This window comes from Neofelis nebulosa, chromosome 16 (genome assembly GCF_028018385.1).
Source record: "Neofelis nebulosa isolate mNeoNeb1 chromosome 16, mNeoNeb1.pri, whole genome shotgun sequence".
Classification (NCBI taxonomy): domain Eukaryota; kingdom Metazoa; phylum Chordata; class Mammalia; order Carnivora; family Felidae; genus Neofelis; species Neofelis nebulosa.
Window position 1 is genome coordinate 16,575,501 of NC_080797.1, and position 27,645 is coordinate 16,603,145.

Genomic DNA, 27,645 nt, shown 5'->3' on the forward strand with positions numbered 1-27,645 from the left:
TTACTTATTTATTTTTTGAACGTCTATTGTTTTGAGAGGGGGAGAGAGGGAGAGAGAATCCCAAGCAGGCTCCACGCCATCCGTGCAGAGCCCGACCGGGAGAGCATGACCTGAGCCGAGGCCAAGAGTCACACTTCACTGGCTGAGCCACCCAGGCGCCCCAGTTTTTTAATTCATTTTTAAGTAGCTCCCACCTCCAGTGTGGGGCTTGAACCCACGACCCTGGGATCAAAAGACGCATGCTCGACGCGCCCAGCCAGGTGACCCTGTGAGCATTTTGTTTGTTTGTTTGTTTTTAAGGGATTTTTCTATAGAATCTTTTGAGAACAGTTCTGTTGTTTGGGGGTTCTGGGTGTTTGAACTCCCAGGTAGATGATCTACTTTGGAATCAAGGTATTGATCGAAGGTTACTCTGAAGAATCCATAGTTTACGTCCCCACGCGAGTTAGGTGGCAGGGGTCAAAAGTAACGGAAAGCTGGGGACGTTGGTCTTTGCGTAGTTGCAGTGTGGTAAGTCGCCGATTGAGTCGGCTTAGTGCCTTGTTACGTGCTCTTTTCCATCCTCATTGTTAGTGCTACTTAATTAAATGCTTGGGGTCTCCTGCAAGACTCCCCGGGACCTCGCGGAAGCCCCGTGTGGCTGACGACGGATGCCAGCAGCCGTGTGGTCCTGGGTTTACTTTCTGTCAGCCTTGCGGGGGGCGGGGGGCATGAGAAGCCTGGCCTCAGTGTCCTCACGCTCCTGGGTGCTCACCCTGTACTCCCCTCGCTCACTCCAGCACGCGCCTAAGGCCTTTGGGGATGGAGGGGTCAGTCTTTGGTGGGGGGGGGGGGGGGGGGAGGGGCTGGTACCCCTGAGTGCACCCTTTTTTTTTTTTTTTCTTGATGTCACTGTTTCCCAGCCGAGATTATAGATGACTTTTGGGCAGGACTGTCTTTTTCCTTTTTCTTTTCTTTTTTTTTAATTTTTATTTGTTTTTGCGACAGAGGCAGAGCACGAGTAGGGAAGGTGCAGAGAGCGAGGGAGACACAGAATCCAAAGCAGGCTCCAGGCTCCGAGCCGTCAGCACAGAGCCCGACGCGGGGCTCAACCTCACACACCGTGAGATCGTGACTTGAGCCGAAGTCGGATGCTTAACCGACTGAGCCTCCCAGGTGCCCCTGGGCAGGACTGTCTTGTACTAAACAAACAGGTTGCATGTTTTACAGTGCTGCCTGTAGCTTTGAATTTAATGAGGCATTTTACACTTTCAGGATAAAAGTTCATCTGTCCGAGCACTTGGTGAGGGGAGGTTTGTGGCACTGTTCGCATTTACGTGGTCAAAGTTACAAATTAACTTACGTGCCTGCAAAGTTCCCGGGGGCAGCAGTCCTGATCCCCGTGGCTCTGAAACCCGGTGATTGATGATAGAGACTTGACTTCAATTAGATCCTCTTAAAAGGTGGCTTCTGTGAAAATCACTGCGAAACGCATCTGGTAAAGCTCTTTCCTTTACAGCCAGAGGGAGCACTAGATAAAATTTCTTTCTTTTCCTTGCACGCTCTGAACTACGGGGAGTAGAGAAAGGAGTCAGCGAGTGGGGACCACACCACCAGCTTTGTCGCGGGGGGAAGGGGCGGAGGAGTCGCCTGACGAGGAGCGTCTGGGAAAAGGTGGCGAACGTGTAAAGCAGGTCACGTTTCTCACGGTGTCTTCCCTGCCGATCGGATCTTCTGAACTTGGGAATCCGGTCTGACCTAACCCGCAGCATCACGTGCTGCCTTCCTTCGAAGTCTCCTACGTTCATACAGCCCTTCCTCATTACTCGTGGGTTCCATATTCGTGAATCTGCCTTCTAACGTTTATTTGTAACCCCAGATCAGTCCCCAGAGCAGTGCTTTCGTGCTTGGGAACACGTGCGGACAAGTGGAAACTGCCTGGCGCCCCCTGAGGGTTCGGGGGGCGGGGGGGGGGACACGGCACCGCCCTGCCCCCCTGTCGCGGCTCCCCCTGCCGTAAACAGGGTCCTTTTTGCGGCCCGTTTAGTGCTGTGTCTTCCCCCTCGTGTTGGTGATTTCGCCGTTTCAGGCAGCCCCGAGCGCAGTGCTGAGGTGCTGTCCGTGTCCCCCGAGTGCAGGGAGGCTCTGATGTGCCCCACCGAGATGTGGCAGATGAGCTTCCTCCAGGCCTGAGTTCAGTGTCGGCGAATCAACAACGTAGACTAAACGAGATGCCCTTAAACGGAAACACACCTAAGGTGAGCCTGGCTATTGACGGCTGAGAAAACGTGATCAGGGGGCTCGCGGGAACCCAGCCCTGCTCTTTCCCGGGAACGCCGGTTTAGTGCCCGGCCGTTGCTGGGACACGACTGCCCCAGTCACTACAGTGGGCTGTCTCTGGCCCTGTCCCTCCCTCCAGGCTTCAGGCTCGGCCAGCTTACTGCCTCATTTACCATCCCTCTGGGGTGTCTGAAGGGGGTCTCCCGTGAACTCAGGGTGACACAGCTCTCCCCTGCCCACATAGATGTGTACGTCAGATGTCGGGAAATCAACCTTGACTCCCTCCTTTCATTTTCCAGTTCATCCTGCCTCCAAAACATGTCCCCGAGCAGTCTGCCTGCCTCCGTCTCTACCGCCTGCCGCGTTAGAGGAGCCCCCCGGCCCTGCTGCCCACAGTGCCGCCCCGGCTTCCTGTGATAGATGCCACTGTGTGCACCTGTCATGCTCTCCCTTTCCTGGGCATGTGAGCTGTGCCGGCACTTGATTGGCTGTCCCTTTTCAGACCCAGAGGAAGCAGGCCGAGAAATGCTTCGGGCAGCGGGCAGCGTTGGTAAGGGTTTCCCCGGGTCAGGGCTGCTTCTGCAAACCGAGACCGGCCTCTAAACCTGGTAGGAATATTTTTGAGGCTGGAAGGGATTTTTTTTTTTTTTTTTTTTAAGGGAATAAACGTCTAAACAGTAGTTTCAGTAAGAGCTTGAAGAAAATCTTGAAGGAACGCCCTTTCAAAAGTAGAGTTTTCTTGCTCGGATCTTACTGAAACCACTGCCTCCTGGAACAAGGGGATGAGATGTTACCACAGTGGTTTCTGCTCGGTTTGTTTAAAAACCAGTAACAGATGCCAAGAAAAAAGCTTAGTCTGGCCGACTTCTGTGGTGCCACCCGTGCCCTCGTTGCCCGGCCTCACGACAAAAAGCGGGCACGGCCCGCCTTCCTCCCCAGCTCCTCTGTGGTGTGATGGCTTCGTCCCCACTGGCTCGGGTTGTTCTCTGTCAGCTGAGCAAAAGGATGGGTGGAGTGCACAGATTTTGTAACATTTGTCTTGTGGTTTTACAGAGAAAGGGGTGATGTATAATTAGAAAGGCCGAAAGGGAGCAGAGGAGACAGGAAGGAGGTACGCAGTGCTTGTGCAGCCGAGTGGATGTCCGGGGCAGAAACGCACGGTCCCCGCCCCCGCCTGGGCTGAGGCTTTGAGTCTTCAGAGAATCGCTTGAATTGCACGCCACGATGTTCATCGTTTTCGTGCCCGGTGAGGGCTGGGCGTCTTCTCGAAGCACAGAACACCCAGTGAATGAATTTGATCTTCCCTGCGTCTCACACTAATGTTGTCTTCCTCCAAGTGGTAAAAGTACCAGAAAGATCCCTTCTGGAAATATCAGTTGAGTTTATCATAAGTGATTGGTGCTTGTAGTGCATTACTCTAGTCGAGTTGAAGGATGAACTTTCCAGGTAGCTTTGTCTCCATGCCCTCCTACAAAGCTGTTACACTTGTTTGATCTTTAAATGTTTTCCTTTTGACCCAGGACGGTGTGAACCGTCCATTCATTCCCCAGTGGGATGATGGGTGTTTATACTGAGCTGATGGAATACCTCACGCGATTATTAAAAGCGTGTGAAGCTGGTTCGGCAGACGCTTTTCATCCTTGAGAATGGGAATCTTAGATCACAGAACCATCAAATGGTCAGAAGTGAAACTCGTAAATGCGAGGCAACACTTTCAGTTTGTTTCCTACGTACGGGGCATGGTGGGCGACGGGAGAGCGCCGTGGGAGAGGCAGCGGACTTGAAAGAGCAGGTGGGATTCAGATGGGAAACTAGAAAATGTTGCAAGAGTTGTTCCTATGACAGCGATGCCCCTGCGTAGTTTAGAAGGTCACTCCCCACGTGGAAATTGACGTGAGTGCTCACAGTAGCATTATTTCTGGCAACTGGCTGTTCCTCCCCCTAGAACGGACAGAGTAAGGCGCAGCCCTGCGGTGGAATAGTATTGAGCCACGTAAAGGAACGAAGCGCTGATCCGTGCTGCGGCAGGGCTGAGTCTCGAAAACACGTTAAGGGGTAGACGCCCGACGCAAAAGGCCATCTGCCGTGCGCAGGCGAACCCATGAGCACAGACAGGTTGGTGGTTGGCGGGGACTGGGGGTGCGGGCAGCGGGCAGTGAGTAACGGCTAATGGGAATGGAGTTTTCTTTTGGGGGCGATAAAAACCTCCTAGGATTAGATAGTGGTGACCGTCACGTGCCTTTGTGGATGCACTAAAACCACTGAGTGGTACACGTAGGAAAAGTAAAGTTTACGGTTTGCAAATTATATCTTAATTAAAAAAAAAAAAAAGCCACTCTCCCTTGAGGAAACTGAGCGTTGGTGCCATTTTCAGATTAAAGCAATTTTCAAGTATCGTCGTTTTCATCTAAATAGTGGAACCCACAAGGTAACCAGCACTGATTGGGTTTGATCTTTTAAATTCAGATGCACTGCATCGATTTCAGCCCCCTTGTTTAACAAATGCAAACAAACATTTGCCATCTTGGAGGAAAGGAAAAAAAAAAAAATGGTCGCACTAACTAACTGATGGAAAGGAACAGCCCCCTGTCCCCCTCCACCCCACCCCAGACCTGCCCTGGTGCAGCCGTTCTGAAATTTGATCAGCTGTTTATTTGTCACACCAGGTATTTCCAATTTAAGACACAATTCTCCGACAGCTTTTCGACTGCCTGTTTCAGACACGATCTGTTGACTTCGCGTTGACCACGGTAGTCTCTGCTGGGCCACGTGGTCTCCCCGACCACACTGCCTTTCTTGTACAAGTCTGCTTTTCCCGGAGCTGTTCTTTGCCCCAGTTTGTCCTTTGCCTGGTTTTCTTTGAAATCACCGGTTGCTTTCTGACATACTCCCCCTCTGCCCTCAGCTTCTCTCGCATGTTTTCTGCCTGCCTGGACACATCAGTCCCTTGTCTGTGCCTGGACAGTGCCCCCCGTCCTGCTCAAATCCAGAGAGGTTTCTCTTTGTCTACGGCGTGGCCTCTGCTTTGACCTCGCTACCAGTCGTTCTGGGCTTCCCTCTTGGTTGGAGCACCTTTTCTTTTTTTTTTTTTTTTTCTTTTTTTTTATTTTTGGGACAGAGAGAGACATAGCATGAATGGGGGAGGGCCAGAGAGAGGGAGACACAGAATCGGAAACAGGCTCCAGGCTCCGAGCCATCAGCCCAGAGCCTGACGCGGGGCTCGAACTCACGGACCGCGAGATCGTGACCTGGCTGAAGTCGGACGCTTAACCGACTGCGCCACCCAGGCGCCCCCGGAGCACCTTTTCTTAGTAGGTCCCTGTCTTTTCTGTTTTGGGTCTACCTTAAGTCTGCGGAAGCATATTTTCTAGAAGTTTCCTAAGAAAGGCTATGTGGGAAGTTTGTGTTCTGAGTTTGCCCATTAGTGAGTGTCTTGACGTGTCCTTAACCCTTCTTATTTTTGGATTTGATATAAAATTCGTTCAGTAAAGTTTTCTTGTGGTTTTGAAGGCTGTTTCACTTGCATCATGTTCATGAGGTTCCCCCACTGTGTTTCAGGGAGCCGGTTTGTTCATTTTTGCCAGTGTGTAATGTTTCATTGTTTGAATGTAGCACAGTGTTTACAAATCTCCTCCACTCTTGACGGGTATTTAGGTGGTTTCCAGTGTTGGGTTATTGCTACAGACGCGTCTCTGACCTTTCATATTCACATTTCCTGGTATTTGTGGGAAGGGTACATCCCCAGCAGGCAGCTCTTGTAGAAAACTCAGTTTGCGGGTCCCCCCAGCGCGCCCCCGTGATCTGTGTGGCCCCTCCGTCATGCGCTTACGTGTGTGTGGGGCTCTGCCTTGGCTCTTCTCGTTCTTCCCACGAGGGACCACACTGCCTTCTAATCCCTGAAACAAACCGGTGAAACCTGCTGGCGTTGTAGTTTGCAGCAGCAGCAAATCCGGAGAGCTTCCGGAAAGAAACTGACGTCCCTCGTGTAGGAGTCACGAATACAGCTTCTCCCTCTGTTTATTATGGCCTCTTTAAAGTCTTCCAAGTACGTGTTAGGATTTCTTTTGGTAAAACTCTTGCACACTGTTGACAGATCAGTTCTGTCTGCTGTCTGCTGTTCCGCAGTGTCTGCTTCCTGTGGGGCGCTAATCTACGGAAATGCATTTATGCTTTGTGTAGCGATATTGTAGTGACCAGCAGCCTTGTTCAACCCTGGCAGTGATTGTAGGAGTTTATCTTTAAGGTGTTTTTACCTTTTCTGGGTGGGCAAACCAACTGTGATATAATGATGGTTTCTTTTCTTTCTTTCTTTCCTTTTCTTTCTTTCTTCCCTTCCCCTTCCCCCTTCCCCCTTCCCATTCCCATTCCCATTCCCATTCCCATTCCCATTCCCATTCCCATTCCCATTCCTTGTCTTCTCTTGCCCTGTGTAACTAGCTAGGGCATTAGGATTCTCCCGGGCTCCCTGGTTGAGAAAGATTGGGCTGGAAAATCCTCTAGCTGAGTTCAAAGGCAGATTTCTTCTCAGTCTTAACGGAGAAGCTTTCAGCTTTTCCCTACAGAGTATATAACATGCAGTATAAATTGTACGTACCCTTCATCCTGTGACAAGAACATTCGTCTGCCTCTAGTTTTCCAAGAGATTTTTTTGCAGTCGTGAATGGATGTTCCGTCATTTTGGCACTTTTCCTGCACACACACGTGTGCACGGGCACACGCGTGTGATCCTCCCGCATCAGAGGTCCGGGCCACCCCTGCCCCGGCCCCAGCGCTGACCAGCCGTGGTTGGAAACGTGAAGTGTGCCCTGGTATAAAACGTGCACTGCACTTTGAAACCTTAGTACAAAGAAAATCATGCAGAATGTCCTATTAATTATTCATTAAATCGGCTGTATGCTGAAGTGTCACAGATTATGTTGGGTTAAAAATTTATTAGTAAAGATCGCTTTACCCGTTCTTTTTAGTTTTTTGACATAGCTGCTAGAAGATTTAAAATGACGTATATGCCTCACGTTTTAGTATTGTTGTGGATAGCACCGGCTAGACAGACCAATGCTTGTCGTACAAATTTGGTTTGTGACGATAATCGCTGTCACGTATTCGGGGCTTCCTGGACGGCTGCACTGTTCCAAGCGCTTTCACGATAACCTTGTGAAGTGGGAGGATTTTCTCCATCTCCTAGAGGAGCAAACTAACAGGCGTGGAAAGAGGAAGCAGCTCCCACACACACAGCCTAGAAGGTGGGCCGTCCAGGACCGCCCTGTGGGCACCTGTCTCCTGGGCCTGTGCTTTTAGTCACTGCCTGTCCTGACCGTGGTGACGTCTCCCATCAGCGGGAAAAGGATGTGCTTCTTGACAAATGGTGATGGCACTTGACTATCCAGTCAGAAAAAAGCTTAAAAATTCAGATTTCCTTTGTCATTCTGTACTTAAAGGAACCAAAAAACTCCAGATGGAGTATGGATCAAAGCATGTATACTTTAGGGGCGCCTGGGTGGCTCAGTCGGTTAAGCGTGCAACTTCAGCTCAGGTCATGCTCTCACGGTTCGTGAGTTCGAGCCCCACATCAGGCTCTCTGCTGTCAGTGCGGATCCTCTGTCTCCCTCTCTCTCTGCCCCTCTCCCTCTCCCCTCTCCCCCCCAAATAAATAAACAAACATTAAAAAAAGCATATATACTTTATATACGTGTTTGTGTATGTGTACATATGTATTGTATATACTTTGGTAATTGACTTGAAGGTTTTTCTTTTAAGTGTAGAATGACAAAAATATGTAAATATATATAATACATATTATATATACACATACATGTGTATATGTAAATTTTAAAGTGAATATTTTTACAACTTCATTGGGAAGGAACACCATTTCCTAATAAGATCACAAAAACCCAGATCATAAAAGAAAAAATAATTTACAGACTTCATATGAATGGACTTAACATATAAATTTCTATTGTTTATGTTTTGTGTGACATAAGTTAAAAAGTTCAGATGTCTCATAGAAGTTAAGACGGTGCAGTTGGAAAAAATATTTGCAGCGCTTACAAGCAAAGGATTACTATCCAAAACATACTAAGAGTACCTGCAAATTAATAAAAAGACGAACCGAAAAGAGGACCAAAGATATGGACAGTTCACGGGAGAAGCATAGATAGGCAATAACGATAAGTGTTGGGTATTCCTAGTAAACGGGGGAATACAAATTATAGTAGCCGTCAGATTACCAAAGCGTAAAAGAGCGTTGGTGGAGTTGGGGGACGCGGACATCCTCGTAGTGTGTGGCGTGGAATTTGGGGGGGCGGTTTGGTACCACGGCCCGTGGTTGTACTGCCCGGACCTTGGTTTCTCATCAGCACCACAGTCCACTAAAAGCCGGGGATCGTTGGCGAGATGGCCGATCGCGGGACTGGGGCAGGGAAAAGTACAAAGTGAACCCGCCTCGAAAATCTTCTTTCTGATGGCAGAAAGTCTAGAAGTGCTCAAAAAGTGCTGGGGACGGGTTGCAAGCCACAGGAGCCAACGTGAAGCAGCTGGCCGTTGGCACCAAGACGAACGGGCAGGGGAGGACGACGGACTGCTGGGTGGCCGCCCCCTCTAGAGCGTCTCCCATGCGCACTCACCAGTTACACAGGGACATCACTTTACAGAAACCCGCTGCTCACCTTTACCACACGTTCAAGGTTGGCGTCACTAGTAAATGGACTCAGCCAGGTCACGGGCCTTCGACATGATGCGCTGAGAACACGACCTTGCCTCTTGTGTCGTTTTGGCCAAAGTGCCCCACCTCAGGGAAGTCAGAAAACCTCCAACAAATCCAAACCGGGGAACCTTCTACAAATTAAGGGGCCGGTCCTCTGCCCCTCTGCCGGGGCTCAAGTCCACGAGACACAAGGACCAGGGAGCTGTCACAGACCGGGGACTGAGGACACAGGGCGACCGCAGGCAGGGGGCCTCCTGGACTGGATCCAGGAGAAAGGACAGTAGTGAGAGAGCTGGAGGCGTCCCTGGGAGTGTGGCCGCCTGTCCGCGCCCAGCCGGTGGTAACTTCCTGGTTGCAGTAACTACTGGGGCTCCGTAAGGCGGAGAAAGAAGGTGGTGCTGGGGGAAGCGGGGGGGGGGGGGGGGGGGGGGCGGGGAGATGGGGACTCAGGGACTCCACGTGGTTGCCACTTCTCTGCAAGTCTACGGGGATTCAAGACACAGAGCTCAGCGCCCACACCAGCGCTCTGTAGTTCAGCCCTCCCCACTGTCTTCCCCAGACACACCTGCGCAAGCACGGAAAGCCTGGTGGAGACGCTGCTCTAGCTCAGCCTGTGGCAGCAACTTCAAGGTCATCAGTCGGAAACGGGGGTACGGCACACACTTTGCCGTGCGGTGTACCGGTTTCCAAAAGTTGAGATCCATACGCTCCAACGCAGGGAAATGTCCAAGACCTATTAAGTGAAAAAAGTAACCTGTAGAAAAGTGCATACCATTTAACCTTTGTTATGCAGGCCGTAAGAAGGGACTTGTGTGTTTTGTGTTTTATATCCTGTCCCCTGGGCCTCTACCGGGAACACAGGAATCCTGTATTTCTTCTCTGGTTTAGAAACAAGAAGAGGGGCCTCTGGCTGGCTCAGTCGATGGAGCATGTGACTCTAGATCTCAGGGTTGTGAGTTCAAACCCCATGTTGGGTGTAGAGATTATTTAAAAATAAAATCTTCAGGGGTGCCGGGATGGCTCATTCGGGTAAGTGTCTGACTCTTGATTTCAGCTCAGGTCTTTTTTTTTTTTTTTTTTTTTTTTTTTTAATTTTTTTTTTTCAACGTTTTTTATTTTTATTTTTGGGACAGAGAGAGACAGAGCATGAACGGGGGAGGGGCAGAGAGAGAGGGAGACACAGAATCGGAAACAGGCTCCAGGCTCCGAGCCATCAGCCCAGAGCCTGACGCGGGGCTCGAACTCACGGACCGCGAGATCGTGACCTGGCTGAAGTCGGACGCTTAACCGACTGCGCCACCCAGGCGCCCCATCAGCTCAGGTCTTGATCTCAGGGTCGTGAGTTCAAGTCCCACACTGGGCTCCATACCAGGCATGGGGCGTACTAAAAAAAAAAAAAAAAGAAAGAAAGAAAGAAAGAAAGAAAGAAAGAAAGAAAGAAAGAAAGAAAGAAAGAAAGAAAGAAAAAGGAAGGAAGGAAGGAAGGAAGGAAGGAAGGAAGGAAGAAAAAGAAAAGAAAGATAAATTAAAGTAAAATATTTAAAAAATTAAAAACAAGAAGAAAGTAAGTTTGGTGTGTTTTGCCTTCAATGAGGTGATCCTTTCTTTGGTTAAAAGTACTCTGGGTGATCATTTAGTTTTCATGCTTTATTTCATAAGCAGTTTACTTTGATAAAAACAAACATGAAGACTGGAATTTAACCTTCAGGGAGACTCTCTTACTGGCCCACCTTTGTGGCTCTTAGACTTGTTTCAGTAGAGGTGCTCTCATTTGGGCCACGCCAGAGTTCTGGGGAATCACGCTGGACCCCACGCCGCGTGTTGCTATCTGGTTGCCGTGGGCAGAGTGTGCGTCCCACAGGAGGAGGGAGCACGGAGAGCAGATCAGCCGCGGGAAGAACCCCACTGGGCCTGCTCTTGGCAGGCCGGGGTCAGCGTAGCTCCTGACACCCTTCCTGTGTCCTGAGCTTGCCTCGTCGTGAAATGACGATGATGGGTGGTGATGGTAGGAGGGTCCCCTGCTCTGCTCCGTGGCTGTTTTTATGCCAAAAGAGATTCTGTATTTCTGGGACAGTATCTGTGTTTCTTTGCAAACTGATAACGTGCTTTTAAAAATTACCCGATTGACTGTTGTGCATTAGTATGTATCCCTTTAGTTAACATGGGAGACCTCACGAGACTCTGACAGCTCCGTAAGCCTGTTACCTGCTTGGACCTTCCTGTCTTTGTTTGTTTGTTTATTTGTTTATTTATTTTGAGAGAGAGAACATGAGCAGGGGAGGGGCAGAGAGGGGGAGAGAGAGAATCCCAAGCAGGCTCCATGCTGTCAACACAAAGCCTGACGTGGGGCTCGATCCCACAAACCGTGAGGTCATGACCTGAGCCAAAATCAACCAACTGAGCCACCCAAGCGCCCCAACCTTCCCGTCTTTTTATCTCTGAACTTGCATTTAACGGGTCCCTCTTCCATGCAGACTTCTTTTCAGGTAGGTTTCCTGGCTGGGAAAAGTATATACACTCCAGCAACCGGGGTGACTCTGGATATAAAATTAGTTTGGAAAAAGAGTAGAGGGTCTGGACTGAGGATTTGTTTGGGGGAGGGGAGTTCGGCTGGGGGCCACATTCCGGGAAGGGTGAGACAGTGCTGTGTGGGCACAGACATGCCCCTGTGCCCCTGTGCACGTGGCAGGAAGAGCCAGGCCTCCAAGGGCCTCTCGCCCGGTCCGCTGTCTGAAGGTGCCCTTCCTCTCCCGGACAGCACCTCCTCACCCTGGTGGCCAGTGTCTGCGTCCTTCAGGATTGTAGCCCAGGGTGGTATCGGACCTTGCCCAGATCTCCTCCTTAACACCAGGGAACGCCACTAGGATTTTTCCCAGAAGTCACTCCGCTTTTGTGGACTGCCCCCCTACTCTCCCAGGGACTGATTTGGGGCATCCTTCCACTGAGAGCTAGGAGCACCTGGCCTCCCGGATTAGTCCTTAGCACACCTCATGGTGGCATCTGTGACTCCTGCCGCCCCTGGGTCCTCCCATCCCTGTCATGTGCCGGGGAGGCACAGTGTCCCCATCTCTGTGGCCCCAGCGCACAGCTGGAGGGTCGGCAGCACCGTTCGACAGGCATTGTTTAGGCTGAACACACAGTGAAAACTCAAGCCCTTTTTGAGTGAATGCAGAGTCCTCAGCAAATACCTTGTTTTATTTTTTTATTGTTATTATTTCTTTACTTTGAAAAAGAGAACAAGCTGGGGAGGGGCAGAGAGAGAGAGAGAGAGAGAGAGAGAATCCCAGGCAGGCTCCACACGGCCAGCGTGGAGTCTGATGTGGGGCTCAGACCCATGAACCGCGAGATCATGACCTGAGCCGAAATCTGGAGTTGGACGTTTAACTGACTGAGCCACCCGGGGGCCCCAGCAAATAACCTTCTTAAAATAATGAGCCATGTGTGTGTGACCAGTAGCTAGAAAATGGGAGAACAGGTTTTCCAAGTGGTTAGGCTCTCTAACCTAAGGTTCCCAGGTTGGTGAGAACTTCTCCTAAGGAGACACAGGCAATGGGGGGAGAGGGGCCCCTCCGCCTGGGTCCCCAAGCTCGGGCCTCTAAACAGAGAGGTGGCCGTGGTCATCAAATCCTGCAGGGGCTGTGTAGTTTTACTGGTCTTCACGGAGAGGAATGGGAAGCAGGACATTGAGAGAAGAACATAAATGCGTCTCGTATGTCACAGAATTGTAGAAGAGAGAGGCCTGTGTGGTCTTTCTGTCTTGGGGGCATCGTGACTGTGGCCCGGATTTCACCTCGGCGATCCTGTGCCCCCCACCGTATTCGGTGCTTTCGTAAGCCTGCTCCCCACACATGCACTCCTGGTTTCCTTCTGTAACCCACGCTAGTTAATATATTATTTATCACGTGTACAATACAAGTTCCTACTGGCTGGTAACCTGTTCCCACAACTGAGCCAGTGTGCGGACAAAGGGCAAACCAATTTTAATTATTAAGAAAACCATTTCAGAAAATAAGACAGAAGTACTCGTAAATATCAGCAGGGCATGGCCCGTCCTAGGTAAAACATGAAGATCCTCTTTTTCTCCCCATACATGTTCAAAGGGTCATTTAATTTATCGGCCAACTTGGCTAGTTGTCAACCTTTTAACTGTGTCTTTATTTAGCCAGCAGAGGGCAGCACAGATTGACTTTACCGCATCCAGTATTTTTTTTTTTTTTTTTTACTTTAAAACCATTTAAAACTGCTGTACCAACTATTTTCTAGCACAGTTTGAATTTTTTCTTCTTTCTCATCTGAGAATTAGTATTGCTGCTTCCCCGTCTTTGTGGAGGACAATGTTTTGATGTTTACATTTAGCCTCACAAATACTGTTACATTCTTATTTTGTGAAGTATTTGTGACCTGTTTGCGAAAGTCTCCCCGGACTGGTGAGGCTGGTGATGGTGGCTGCCGAGTGCAGTACGTAGGGACATTGGTCCACTGTCACCAGAAAGTGGGGAGTCGTTTAGCCAGGGTCCCGGGACTGGTGCCACCTGGACCCGCCCCGGGAGGAGTGTGACCCCAGACGCGGGTTCTCGAGCACCAGGGCTCTGCGTGAGCGTCTGATAAATGTATCCACCCTCTTCTCAGGAAAAAATGCATGTAAGCTCGGAAACATACGGCTTCTCAGTTTTATGGTGTTTTATGCCATCGATAATGGATTTTCTTCACACAGAAAAAAAGACCAGAGTTTGTGAAGAATTGTACCTTTCTATTCTTTCCTTACGAGAGTTAATGACTTCTTGGGAAAAATTGAAATTCAAATTGTGTGTGAAAAGGAAAGGGCAGAAGGGCATGGTTTAGATTGTTGTTTTTTAATATATACCTAATTGATTCTGACTTTTTTAAAGCATTTTATTTAAAAATTTTTTATTTTATTTTAGAGAGTGCAAGACACCCCCCCCCCCCAGTGGGGAGGGGACCAGAGTGAGAGAGAATCTTAGGCAGGCTCCACACTCAGCACAGAGCCCGACGCGGGGCTCAATCTCACGACCAGGATCATGACCTGAGCTGAGATCAGGAGTCAGAGGCTCGACTGACTGAGCCACCCAGGCGCCCGTTGACTTTTTCTTTTGATGATAAGAGTGCTTTAAAAAAAAAAAAAAAAGTGCCAGAAACTCTGCCTCACGGCAGTCCATATTGGCAGATAGTCAGGAACCCCAGTACGCTCTCCTCCAGGTGCAAGGTTCGCAGTTGTCATGGAATGGCCATGCTCTTTGAATTCTTCGTTTGACTTCTTTGCAACACACACATATTTCCTTTGTCCTCAGCACCACCCCCCCTTTTTGGGCAAGATCTATTCATATCTGTGAGGAAAACAGTACAAATGTGTGTCGTTTGTTTATTTTATTTCATTATTATTATTTTTTTGTGTTTATTTTTGAGAGAGAGAGACAGAGCACGAGCAGGGAATGGGCAGACAGACAGAGGGAGACACAGAATCCGAAGCAGGCTCCAGGCTCCGAGCTATCGGCACGGCGCCCGACGCGGGGCTTGAACCCACAAGCTGTGAGATCATGACCTGAGCTGAAGTCAGACACTCAACTCACTGAGCCACCCAGATGTCCCTAAATCCGTGTTTTTTAGGTAGCCTAAGCAGTGGTAACCTTCCAAAGAGTTTGCAGTATGTGCAGGTGTGTGTGTGTGTGTGTGTGTGTGTGTGTGTGTGTTTTGCTGCAGAGAACTGCTGTTTGTGACCCCACCCCCCACGTACAGCGGCTCTTCTGGTGACGGTGTGCCCCGTGCCGCCCTCCTGCTGGCAGCTGGCCAGGAAGGATCTAAGCTGCAGGGGAGGAGGCCATCAGGAAGGGGAATGATTTACCCTCACAGCCCAGAAAGGCTGCAGGGCTCCATGGGCCTCTGAGAACGGAGCTGAGGGGGAGGCTGGAAACGGGAGGCTGGATGGAAGGTGTTCATGGCGGGCAGGTAGGCTCTAGTCTCCTCTCCTCTGTCTTGCCGCAAGGCGATGTCTCTTCCACTTTCTGTAAAACACGAAGAAGGTTTGACTCCCGAAGGAGGATGTGGAGGTGCGTGGCCTCGAGCATGCGCGCCCGGTCTCTCCTCCACCTGCCCCCCGGCCCCGGGTACTGCTGGCCAGGGTTACAACCCACACAGCCCAGGTGGGAGGTCGGAGGGTGGCTCTTGGGGTTAGTAGGACAGAGAACCCACAGAGTCGCTCCCGGGCTCTGCGCGGCACCCCTTTTTTATTTACAGGGAGACCCAGCCCACCACACACCGCTTCCGATCAGGTTGTTGGTGCCGGGCTCTTAGACAAGGAGAAACAGCCTGTGTTTACTAGACGTTTAAGGAAAAGCCTCCGCGTTAAATAGGAGAACAACGCAAGTGGAAGAAAAGATACTTGAGGAACCACACCATAGCAGAACGTCTTAAAAGCCACGGACTTCAGAGTCTTAGGAGTGGTATTAATGAAACAAGAACAGGATGCTATCCAGAAGGAATATTCAGAATTAAGAGTGAGTGCGTGCACCCTGAAAATAGCAGAAAGGAAACACCGAGGGCCGAGCGTGGAGGACGAAGCAGAGAGCCGTCCGGTGCAGGTGGCCGTGACACGGTACCCCTGACCGGGTGGCCTCTGCAGCACACGTGTCTCTCTTTGGGTGTGAGGCTGGGGTCAGAGAGCCGGCCTGCGTCAGCGCCTCTTGCTGAACTCTCTCCTCCTGGCTCCCAGAGGGCCGCCCCGTGTGCCCACCAGCTACGGGGACAGCCAGCTGCCCTCTGGCCTCTCCCCGTGTGGCCGCCGGTCTCACGTGAGCAGGGACTCACAAGCCGATTGCCTCCCAGAGGCCTCACCTCCAGACTCCATCGCGGTAGGGTTTCAACACACAGATTTGGGTGGACACAGGCCTTCGCTCCATTGCCAGAACCCTTCCTAGAAAGTGGCTCGACGAGGAGATGAAAAGCAGGGTGAAAAGATAAAAACCAGAGGATCCACGGCAGAGGGCCAGCGTCTAACAGAAACGCTGAGAGCAGCTGAGGAAAAGGGTAGGACATCGTTAGAGATCATAAGACTTCAGAATTGGGGTCTACCTAGGGGCCAGCATGGTGCGTGGAAACGAACTCGCACCCGGGCACCTTGTGACGAAGCTGCACAGCACTGAGGGCAAGGGCCCCGAAAGCTTTCGGAGAGGGGAAGAAGGTCCCACGGAAAATTCTGGGAGTCAGAAGGGCACTGTAGCTAACAGCACCGCGGGGACAGGGGACGACGAGGGAGTGCCTTCACCGTCGCGAGGAAATGATTTTAACTTACGGTTCTGTACCCAGACAACATGCCGGTCGAGTGTGAGAGAAGAAGAGGGGTGTTTGTGGACACGCAGAATCCACGCAGCAATGAAGACCCGCCCCTGCGCGTCCTTGTTCTGTTAGCAGAGGGTAATTCAGGAAAGAAAAACGCACGGCGTCAGAGGAACCAGAGCCGGCAAGTGCCAGGGGGACGGGGGGAAGCTGCAAGGCCAGGCCGCGGAGGCGCGTGGAGGCTTTTGGAGGGCCGTCGCCAAACACAGGCCGCTCCGAATGTCTGACCCCGTGGACAGTTTCCTGCCTTAGTGTCGAGAGTTTGCCATTCGGCCCGTAACGCAGAGAACTCGGCAAACGGAAAAAAAGAGACACTTAGCGCCCGTCTATGGTAATTTTAACCACAGTAGGTTCTATAGCTAAGTCGTGAGCAGTATTTATGGAAATAGTAAGTGTTGATTGAACCCAGGATTTACGTGTGACTCTACCGCGTGCGTGCCAGTGTGTGTGTGTGTGTGTGTGTGTGTGTGTGTGTGTGTGTGTGTGTTGGGGGGGGGAGGGGAGAGGTAGAAGCCAAGCCTTCGTCCATCGTGGCAGGCGGTTGGTGTCCAGAACTGAAAACTCGGGAGCACATCGTGTGGGTGTGTTACTTGGAAACAGGGAGGTGATTAGCAGAAGGCCTAGCTAAGAGGGCTACCTCTGTGGAGCACGACGCAAGGGTGGGGGATACGGTTGGGCAGGAAACTGTGGGTTTCTGTTTTAAGCCATAGGTACTGTTTGTTTTTTGTACGACGTGTGCATGTTCCTCTCGTTGAAGAAGATGAACCAGGCATGAAGGGTCAGAGAAAGATCCGGAGGGGCTGCTAGCAGGGTCGCGTTAAGGAGGGTCTTAAGCCCATGAGGAGGAGCTGAGACTTCTAGGCAGCTGATGGGGCCGAGGCAGACCTAAGGGGAGGTGCCCGGCAGCCTGTGTTTTGGGGTCCGCCCTTCTCCATCCTGCTCTGCTGGAGGCTGCCTGGGTGCACTGTGCCCGCAGGCTCCCCTGCCCTCGGCCCCCGCCGGAGTTGTCCACGCGGTTGGTCAGAGGAGAACGAGGTCCAGGTATTTTCTCCCTGCCAGGCGGCTGAGGGTTAGCCGAGTCCTGTCCCCAAGGCGGCCAGCCACCGCCACCTGCGGGCCTGGCCCTGATAGGGTGCTCCTTCCTGCTGACCCTGGGGTGCTTCCCCGCCACTTGTGGGTCTCCCCAGACCCCACCCTTACTTCTGTAGACAGTGTCTCAGTTCACCCTCCAGACTCCCGCTCCTTGGGATCATGACTGCTGTAGGTATCACGCAGAGAGAAAAGTTTCCCCGGGACGTGACATGAATATTCATGCACGTTTCCTCCCAGCGTCATTTCAAACCATCACGAGGTTGCACGTTCCCGCCTGCCTGTCCCCAGAGAAGACGAGACGGGGGTAAAGGACTCAGGCTATTGAAGGTGTTTTATCCATTGAAAACATAACACGTCTTGAGTCAAAACACCGCCAATCCAAGCGCCTTCACGTGTGAGGTGGATGCGAGTAGCTACAAAGGGCTGTCTTCCCTCTGTTGGTTTCGTACTTGCTGTGGGGCTGGGCCAGGGGCTGGGCCGCCCATCTCGTTACTCACACGGCTCTGAGGCCTGGGCAACTGTTGCGCTTTTGTATTTTCCTTGTTTTCCCAGTGAGTTCAGAGTGTGCTTTGAACTTGTGCACAGCTCCGTTGAAGGAGCCGCGTATGATCTTGGTGCTGTATCTGGGACTGATGCTGGAGCTGTGCCTGGCGAGTAGGGTGGCACTTTGTTTCCGTTTGCCCGGGAAGGCCAGGTGTCTGCCTGTTGGCTGACGTGCTTATAAATAGCACCCACCTGCAATCTGAAAAATGTCCCAAGATCTGGGGTAAGTAATGCAGTCACTCAGGAGTGAGTCAGACGTGGAGTTTGGTGCTTTGGTAGTTGAATTTCTGTTTTTAGGAACCGAAGTTGCCCTTCATTCACAACTTCGCTTTTTAAATAATGTCATCTGTTGCACTAGCTTCGGAACAGCGGTGACCGCGCGGCAGGCAGCGTGGTGGCCCGCCAGGTGCGCCTGCCGTGCTCCCGGTTTAAGGCCTGAGCGGCAGTTCTCCTGCCAACAACTTACACAACCGGGACAGGAGCCGGTCGTGAAGGGGCCGCCGTCCCCACATGGGGATGAGCCTTAGAATCCCTCCTGGGAAGTGAACTGGCCAGCGGTGCCGCGCAGGGCGGGGCTGGAAGTCCGGGAGGTCCGGGAGGTCCGGGCAGAGGCTGAGGCGCGCCCTGCGCCCTGGGGCGGGGACCCTGGTGGCAGCTCCGCCCAGAGACGGCATGTGCCTTCTCCCGCCCGCCCAGGCCAGAGGGCTTGGGCCACCCTTGACCTCTCTCACACCCACAGGGAGTCCGTCAGCAAGTCCCTGGCGCTGCCTTCCAAGTGAATAGAGCAGGACTTTGATCACTGTCCCGTCGCCCCTTGCCTGGGTGGCGGCAGCGGCCTCCCTGCCCGTCTCCCTGCTTGTGCCCCTGCTGCCCCGCGGCCGGAGTCATGACAGCGGAAGTCCGCTCCTTCACTTCGTGCCCGCCCCTGGCAGCGCCTCCCCGTCTCACCCACCGTGGAAACAAGTCCCGAAAACAGCCCCCAAGGCCCTCCGCAGCTCTCCCCTGCCTTCCCCGCCCTCCGGCCTCGCCTTCCCCTCCCGCCACTGTCTGCTCCGCTCCAGGCCGGGGCCAGGGGCAGCCAGCCCTGACCCGCTGGGCGCTTACCTGCCCACGTACGTGCATTGTCCTCCCCGCTGCCCTCCCTCCCCAGCCCCTGCAGTCCTACGTGCCATGGAGGCCGGTGCCCGGCACGCCGTGGGGTACCCAGCACCCCACGTGCCTGGAACGAAGCCAGTGGAGGAAGAGATTACATATTTGATTGTAACACACAGAAACTTCTATAAAGGGAAAAGATACCACCACTGCTATTAAAAACAAGCGACCGGTTGTGAGAAAAGATTTGCGACGTTAAAATAAATGTGGTTTTTTTGACGTTTATTTATTTTTTGAGAGAGAGAGAGAGAGAGAGAGAGAGAGTGTGCGCACATGAGCCAGGAGAGGGCAGAGAGGGAGGGAGACACAGCATCGGAAGCGGGCTCCAGGCTCTGTCTGAGTTGTCAACACAGAGCCCGACGCGGGGCTCGAACCCACGAAACGAGAGACCATGACTTGGGCTGAAGTCGGACGCTTAACCGACTGAGCCACCCACGTGCCCCAAAGTTTGCAACGTTTAATACAAAGAATTCACAATCTACAAATCAATAAGAAAATGGGCAAACAATATGAATAAGCAGTTCAGAAAAGAGGAAATACCTCAGACTGTTGAAAAGGTCATCAGCACCACCAGTCATCAGGTCAGTGTAGACAGTAACCGCCGAGAAGCCGTTTTTCACTTCTCAGACTAGCAGACGTGAAGTTTGTCCTGCCAGGGAGGAGGCAGGCTCGGGCAGGGTCTGCGAAGGCGGCAGGTGCTCATGCCGGGAAGGGGGTGGCCACCGCGTGGGGGTGGGGGGGGGCAGGCCTGCCTTTGGGCATCTTTCCAGAGAAACGCTCTACCGCTTGACAGGCATGAAGTAGAAGTGCCCCGTCCTCTGAAAAGTTGGGATCCGCATCAGAGACCGGCCCTGGCCCCAGAGGGTACAGATACTGATTTGGGAATGAGTAACTTAGGTTTTGAAATGGGGCTGGAGGGGCCTTGGCCTGTGACTCGTTCCAGAAAGGGACGCGCCGGAGAAAGCATAACTTTGATGTACTGAACTGAAGGTATGTTAGTTGCCTCTACAAAACAGAGTGGTTTCTAAAAGTATGTGTTTGTGTGTTTATTTATTACCAGACAAAGAAGGAAAACGGTGGGCCGGGGCCGCTGCCCTGAGACACCTGGGGCCACGTTCCGAGCGTGCCTGGAAGCGATGCTCTGGTGTCTGGCCGTGGACGTGTGCCTTTCTGCCCGCGGTCAGGGCCCGGCCTCAGGACGGCTGGCCCCACGTCCCGCATGCCTGCTGCGGGAGGCGCGCCCGCGACCGAGGCCACCGGGAGGAGGGGTCGGGGTCCAGCAGCGGAGCTCGGTGCCGGGTTTCAGGCTTCGGGCAAGTCGTGTGACGCCCCTGGGCCTCGGCGTCAGGCGAGCCCCTCACAGGGCGATGAGTTAGCCGGGCCAGGCCGGGCCACGGGGCCTGCAGCGATGACGCCCGAGGCACACGTTGTCTCATTGGTCCCTCGTGAGTGAAGTAACTGAGGAGGGGACCCGGTATCTAGATCCAGCAGTTCCGCTCTGAGAACGTGTGCTCAGGGGATGATAAAGGGCATGCCGGAGTGTGTGCCCGGGGGTGTTGAGATGGGCAGGAAGAGTGGAAACCACGTAGAAGTCTTACAGCAGGGGATTGGTTAAATACCGTCTATGCTGTGAGTGACAAAAAATGCGATCAGTTTGCGTCCGTTACCACGGAAGATGTTTGTCATAAGTAAAACATGGCCGGTTATAAAAGAGCATGTAAAACACCGAATTTTTGTCTTTCTGTGTATGTATTTGTTTCTTCTTCGGTCTGTATTTCTCTCTGGATGTACACACTCTAGATGTGCCATGTCTAGAGACGATATAAACGCATTTCAAGAGATACGTGTTTGTGTAACATATATGGTTACTATACACATCATATATAGGATCCAAGGTATCTACAGAGGTGAAAGATAAATTTATTTTTGTTTTTTTCAAATTTTTTGTCCAACGTTTTTTATTTATTTTTGGGACCGAGGGAGACAGAGCACGAACGGGGGAGGGGCAGAGAGAGAGGGAGACGCAGAAGCGGAAACAGGCTCCAGGCTCCGAGCCGTCAGCACAGAGCCCGACGCGGGGCTCGAACTCACGGACTGTGAGATCATGACCTGAGCCGAAGTCGGACGCTCGACCGACGGCGCCACCCAGGCGCCCCAGTGAAAGATATATTTGTACATGTGTGTGTACAAAGAGACAGAGTGGGAATATAATACGCAGAACAAAAATCTGGAAGAATATAAATAATACATACCAGAGTGTCACCAGTGGTTATTCCTGAGTGATAGGCTTTTTTCCTCATTACCGTTCATCTGATTTCAACAGTAAACACGTATCGTGAATATAATAACAGTATGCGGAAACGAACCCACAGGAGAAAATAGAAAGGGGATAAAACCGAACTTGTGTTGGAAATGTCCTTGGAATTTTTTTTTTTTCCTCTCAAAATCTGCTTTCTTGCCTGGGTGGCTCAGTCGGTTGAGTATCCCAACTCTTGATTCAGCTTAGGTCATGATCCTGGGGGTCATGGGATCGAGCCCTGTGTCGGGCTCTGTGCTGAGTGTGGAGCCTGCTTAAGGTTCGTTCCCTCTCTCTCTCTCTCTCTCTCTCTCTCTCTGTCTCTCTCTCTCTCCCCCCACCGCCCCTCTCCCTAGCTCTCTCTCTCTCTTCTTCCTCCCCTCTCTCTGCCCCTCTCCCTAGCTTGCTCTCTCTCTCTCTCCCCCCCCCGCCCCTCTCCCTAGCTCGCTCTCTCTTCTTCCTCCCCTCCCTCTGCCCCTCTCCCTAGCTCTCTCTCTTCTTCCTCCCCTCTCTCTGCCCCTCTCCCTAGCTTGCGCTCTCTCTCTCTCTCTCTCCCCCTCCCTCTCTCTTAAAATCTGCCTTCTCCTTTTAGCCTGTGACCTCAGAGCATACCATAACGATGACGGTGTCTTAGTCATTCTCTTCGGAAGTGTGCCGCCCTCTCGGTGTGAGAGCACCGGGGCTTTATGGGACTCTCTTCTGAGAAAGTGCTCGCCAGGTGCAGGGACACGGGGGCTCGCCCCGTCCGTCGCTGTGGTTGAGTCGGAGGAGAGTCCGGGAGGGCGGCTGCTGCCGGGCTCCTGGGCTCCGGCCTCGGGCTGCTTCCAGGGAGGAGGAGACGGTTAACTGCTGAACTTCCTCCGAAGCTTCTTGAGCTCGACTCCGGGAACTGGGTGGTGGCCGTGACGCCTCTGCCGCGGGAGGCCCATTGGTCCCCGGCGTTCAGGAAGGCGCTCTGAGCTGTCCCGGCGCCCGGCGGCCCCGCAGGTGCTCCCGCCCCGCCCGGCCCCGCCGCCGCCCAGGGGAGCTCGGCCGCGCCAGCTGGCCTCTGAGAAGCACAACCTAGCAACCTTCGGGGCCCTGCTCTGGTGGGGAAAGATGGTCCTTAAAACCCAAGAGGAGGATGGTGAGTCCCAGCCCCGCCCGGGCGTCTGGAGTGGGGGTGAGGTCTCTTCTCGATCCGTGTGGGTGACGCCGGGATGACAGTTGTGCTGCCTTTCGGGGGGGAGCGCAGCCCAGGCCGTGGGCTCGCTCTCGCCGTTTTCGGGAGCGCGACCGGAGAGTGCGGTGGCGGGGAGGAGGCCGGGGCTGGCCCGTGTCCAGACTGAGAGTGATGGTGAGAAGTGCGGATCGGAGCGACCAGGGAGAGCCCCACGGAGGCGTCCGTTGGCACTAAATGAGGTGTAACGGAGGGGCCATTCGGGGTTAACTTGATCTTCCTCTTTCGGTATTGCTACCGGCCGCTGCCAGAGGCCCTGAGGGGTCTGTAGACTTCCTTGGTCCTCTCCGCACCCACACTGTGAACCGTGACATTTTAAGTAAAGGGGCAACAAGTCACGTGGCCCATACGCCCCCGAGGACCCTGGGAAGGAGGTGCGCGAAAGCCCCTTCTGTCGTTCTGAAGCTCGCGTGTGGACGTGTGTCTGTTTTGTGATGTCGTCACCAGATGGCAGTGTTTCAATGGTGGAAGACACAGCACAAACGTGTACCGGTTTGTAGTTAGTAATGAATTACGTGAATGAGTTTGAAGATTTCACAGTAGATTTTGTGAAAGTTGGAACGAGTTTTGGGGGTCATTTTTATGCTTTTCCTTATCTGGTTCACTATAAGATACATTGGAAAGCTTCACCTCTGAGTGCAGATTATCTTGGCCCGTATCCGCGGGTGACTTGGAAAGCTGTGCCGTGTGGGAAAGACTCTGGGAGAGAGGGACATACAGGTGTTCGTGATGATACTTTTGAAAAAAATTTTTTTTTTCAACGTTTTTTATTTATTTTTGGGACAGAGAGAGACAGAGCATGAACGGGGGAGGGGCAGAGAGAGAGGGAGACACAGAAGCGGAAACAGGCTCCAGGCTCCGAGCCATCGGCCCAGAGCCTGACGCGGGGCTCGAACTCACGGACCGCGAGATCGTGACCTGGCTGAAGTCGGACGCTTAACCGACTGCGCCACCCAGGCGCCCCTCGTGATGATACTTTTGAAGACGGGGCGTAAAGAGAGGCAGTTCCGGGTTAGCGTTGAACAGCCCACGTGGGAGGTGCTGTATCTGGAAGGTGGGTCCACCGTAGCCAGGGTCTCTCGTTGGAAAGGGGATACGTGCAAGAGTGGAAGAGAGCACTTTACTGACGATTCGGGGCAGCAGGTGTGAGCCTGGCCTGGGCAGTGACCGCTGGTCACTCTTACACGCCGCTGGTCCTCCAGGTGAGCTTGGCCTCAGACCCAGGAGAGGTCCTGCTGAACAGTCGCTTCGAGGCTGACTCGGAGGGCCCCGTGTCATGGGCCTCTGGCTGTCCCGGAGGGCCTGCTGATCCAGCCTGAGCTGCGCGTTGCGGGCGCTTGGCCCGGTGGTGACAGCGGGCACCATCTGGGGACTGAGGACTCTCGGGCTCAGAGTTGAGAGACAGGGTTAATGGGCAGCTTTGCTTTGAGCGAGTCACCGTCAAGAGCTGGCCACTCTCCACTTCCCTCATCGCCTCCCAGGAGCGCTTTGGCCTGTTGTGTATTGGGGACGTGAGGGAGGAAGTGAGGGAGGATGTGAGGGAGGACGGCGTTGCCCTTCTAACTGCCGCTGAAATCAACGCCCGAGGGATTACGAGGAGACACAGAAATGGCATTCGGGCAAACGTGAACGGGAAGGGAGCAAACGGGCCTCCCCCCGGCGGGTCCCCGGGGTCCCTGGGGAAGGGGAGTGTCCGCATTACGCTCCTCACAGAGCAGCTGCCTTTACTGGTGCCCAGGACGCCGAGGACACCCCGGATGAAGGGCAAGTGGGGGTTCGAAAATGTCTCTAGGGAAGTGAGACCTTTCCTGCTACACGAATCTCAGACCCGTAATCCGTAAATTAAACGTGCTCTTGGCCGCTGTCCTTCCCTGGTGCCTGCGCTCGTCGGCTCCTTGGCACCCGTTCCCGTGTCCTGTAGGTGTGGGAACCAGCGCGGACGCGGTGCACTGAATGGGGCAGTGTCTCCACAAGCCTGGCCTCTCGGTGCGTAGTCTACCCCCTTGATTTGCCCTCGAACCTTTCCTTTGGGCCGGAACCCAGGCTCCCCCCGTATGTGGAACACGAGGCCCCGGCAGGCGGAGGCGAGGCTGTCTTCCGGGTGCCAGCCCAGTCCTGACGCGCCCTGGGCCCTGACCCCAGGTGTGCTCACTGTCCCCGGCCACCAGCCGCTTCCCGGCCTCCTCGCCTTGCGTGGTATGTGCGTCCGCAGTAGTCTCTGCTTCCCCATTTGAATCCATTCGCCCTTCAAGTCCTGGCTCAGAGGCTCGACCTCCCTGAGGCCTCTTGGTGTCCCCAGGCGTCCTCCGAGTGCCAGGTGTGCGTGGCCACTGTGGCAGCGTGGGCCGTAGCTACAAGGCCTCCCCGTCTGGCCTTGCTGTTCTGTGCAGGGCAGGGGCCGGAGCCGTTTAAATCTCAGCTCCGAGCGCAGGTCGGGCCTGTGCAGGTGCTCAGCAAGTGGCAGTGCGTGTGATTATTCCAGTAAGAGAAAATAAAGAGCTAAGGACTCGGCCAGTGAGTTCGAATGGGCCTCTCTTAGTGGGTTACTTGTACTGAGCGAGTCTTCCCTCGTCTATAAAACTGGACGTGACCGTGCACATTTCATTGTCAGGAAATACGCAGAGTTCACACGTGGACTTCCTTATCTCGTCCAAATGAAAGCGGAAACGGAAAAGAAAAAACGTCTTAAGCTGTGAGAGTCCATGTGAGTCTAGGGAGGGGTGTGGGATGGAATGAGGTAGAGTGCCTCCCCACCAGGGTAGTGGGTTCTCAGGCGGCACCTGGAATAGCGTCCCACCCGATCCCCTCGTCTGAGCGCGATCCTCGTGATTGTGCCGGCCTTGCGTTGGGCAAACCGCTTAGGGCGCGGTGCACAGGGAGAGGGGTGGCCCAAGCGCCCTAACTACAATTAAGATAGGTTTTGCTCCCTTCCTTGGGGGTTGAGTTTGTGATTTGCAGATCAAAATGGTTGCATCCTTACTTTTAAGCGAGAGCACCTCCCAGCGGACCTGCTTCACCACCTGCTGTGGCAGGTCTCGAAGGGGACTGGCTCTGGTCGGAATCTTCTAGGCCCTCCTGCGAGCGCACCAGAGACGTCGCTCACAGTGCACAGAACCGCCCTTTCTTTCTGGTGAAGAAGGCGAGCGGAAACGAGGCTTGGGTCTGCCCCTCTAGAAGAGTGAACCTTTACCCGTCGTCTGAGGCTTCCTGCGGCCTCCCGAGTTCCCTTGGTTATGGAATATGAAAGCACAGGCCCGGCCGCTGGCGGTCAGGGCCCGGGGTCCGACACACAGGTGGGGTGTGGAAGGCAGCAGGTGGAATTGTCTCAGGAGCCAGCGTAGGTAGAAAGGAAGGGCAGGTGTCGTGGGTCTAGGCAGGCCCAGGTCTGGGCCTTCAGAGCACGGATCTGCCTACAAAGTGGTCAGCGGACAGGGCCTCGGGAACAGGAGACCTTCCCGTTGTTGCCATCGACCCTCTCTGCTTCTGGAAGGGTCGCTGAGGTGTGTTTGTGGTGGGGGCGGTGGCACCTGCCTGCGGCTTGCTGCGGGTTGAAGGGCTCGGCCTTCTGGAAGTGTTGGGCGGTGCCGGGCTCTCCCTTCTCCCGTGCATTTGACAGCCCTCCAAAGGCAGCTTGACTGGCTATACGTTGTTCTCGTCTCTGCTCCTCTAACTGCTTGTCCACTGGGCCGAGATTTCCTCGTGACAAGTAAACTTGTAGCTGCTAAAGGCCTCTCCTGTCTGAAGAGCTGTGGCTGGTGGGGGTTTCGTCTTGCAGCGGGGACAGTCACCGACCCCGGTGTGGCCTCAGACCCGTGCAGCCTCAGCAGTGACCCGGTCAGTCCCGCCTGGCTGGCCACCGTGATCACCGGGGCTCCCCGAGGGACGGCCGGCTCCGCCAGGAACCCACATTCACGAGCACCGTTGCTACGGCCTGGCGATCTCGTGACTTCCTGTGCGTGTCCCCCGAGTGTGTGCCGTGTCTGCCCACGTAGATGTGGGTGACGCACCGGAGGAAACCGAGGGGCAGGTCAGGCCCCACTTCCCTCCGCTCCGCTCCGCTCTGCCAGGGGTCAGCGCTCACCCCAGCACGCCCCTCCTTCCTTAAGGAAAGAACTTCCTTGCTGCACAGAGGGCTTCCGAAAGCTCAGCTGCTGACCTAAGAAAGATCCGGTGAATTTCTTTTCTGAGCCAGTGGCTGTTTCCGCGTCTCCTTTCTTCCAGGTGTTTAGAGTCTCCTTTCTTCGGTATCTTCTGTTGGAGTTCGGGATCCTGGTGCAGAGACTTCAAGCAGAGCCCCACGTACAAAACCGCAGCACAATGGTGTGGCCACAGCAGGCGTTTTACAGACGTTAGGACAGAAGTCAGGTGTACTTTTTTCCACAAAAGAAATAGTTAGGCGTCAATCTGGGCAGGTATTTTGTGGTGTAGGTAAGTGGCTGGCGGCATTTCCGTATTTTCTCTGAATAGGAACTTCAGCATACCGTGTGGCCTGAGCTGTGGGCCCAAACACGCGGTGGGGTTGCAAGTGACGCGTCCACACCCACACTTGCTCTCAGCCTTTCCACGCGGTCTCCGAAGACGGTCCCCATCGGCACCTTCAGGCGTGTCCTCCTCAGAGTCTTCCGTGCGCTCACACACCTAGTGTTCTGTGGTTTCCTGTTGCACGGAGTGTGTCTCAGAGATTTTTCTAGATTAGCACTCCCGGATTATCTCATTCCTCTTAGTGACCACATCGTGTTTAAGCAGTCTTTCATTTTTGCAGTCTTGGGGAGGATGCGTGTTGGGTAAATTCCTAAATGGAATTCGCTGAATCGAAAAGCACGTGGCTTCTAAGATTCGGTCCTGTGGAAAGGTTGGGCCAGGTTACACGCCCCTGGCCTGTGTGCCCCCACGTCCTCGCCAGGGTCTCCTGTGTCGTCAGACATTTTAATTTCTGCCGGAATGACCGAGAGCAGTATGGTATTCGTGTTTTGATTGTCGTGTTTTGAATTTTTAATTTTTGGAGCGTTCGGGCATCTCTCCACGTTGGCC

At 53.4% G+C, this 27,645-nt stretch overlaps 1 protein-coding gene and 3 long non-coding RNA genes across 7 annotated transcripts in view; 3 read left to right on the plus strand and 1 right to left on the minus strand.

Annotated features, from left to right (window-relative positions):
* CYTH1 (cytohesin 1) overlaps nucleotides 1-27,645 on the plus strand; it is an 80,433-nt gene that overhangs the window by 17,252 nt on the left and 35,536 nt on the right. The window contains exon 1 of one of the 2 annotated variants that reach the window (XM_058704685.1): nucleotides 22,385-22,521. The exons of the other annotated variant lie outside the window; for it this stretch is intronic. Within the exon in view, the coding sequence (XP_058560668.1) occupies nucleotides 22,494-22,521 (28 nt within the window). The 5' untranslated portion in view covers nucleotides 22,385-22,493. Of the gene's footprint in view, nucleotides 1-22,384; nucleotides 22,522-27,645 lie in introns of those variants that run through there. 2 annotated transcript variants of the gene reach the window in all.
* On the plus strand, nucleotides 2,138-3,877 carry LOC131497945 (uncharacterized). Its single transcript, XR_009255229.1, has 2 exons — nucleotides 2,138-2,237; nucleotides 2,559-3,877. It is a non-coding gene; the product is annotated as an uncharacterized LOC131497945 (long non-coding RNA).
* LOC131497944 (uncharacterized) lies at nucleotides 9,402-19,337 on the plus strand. Its single transcript, XR_009255228.1, has 3 exons — nucleotides 9,402-10,021; nucleotides 10,284-18,170; nucleotides 18,687-19,337. It is a non-coding gene; the product is annotated as an uncharacterized LOC131497944 (long non-coding RNA).
* LOC131497943 (uncharacterized) lies at nucleotides 20,135-22,142 on the minus strand. Of its 3 annotated transcripts, XR_009255225.1 has the most exons (4): nucleotides 22,008-22,140; nucleotides 21,501-21,636; nucleotides 21,352-21,409; nucleotides 20,135-20,726 (listed from the first exon to the last, which is right to left on the minus strand). It is a non-coding gene; the product is annotated as an uncharacterized LOC131497943 (long non-coding RNA). The 3 variants fall into 3 exon arrangements; XR_009255226.1 differs by lacking the exon at nucleotides 21,501-21,636 and having other exon boundaries at nucleotides 22,008-22,142; XR_009255227.1 differs by lacking the exon at nucleotides 22,008-22,140 and having other exon boundaries at nucleotides 21,501-21,697.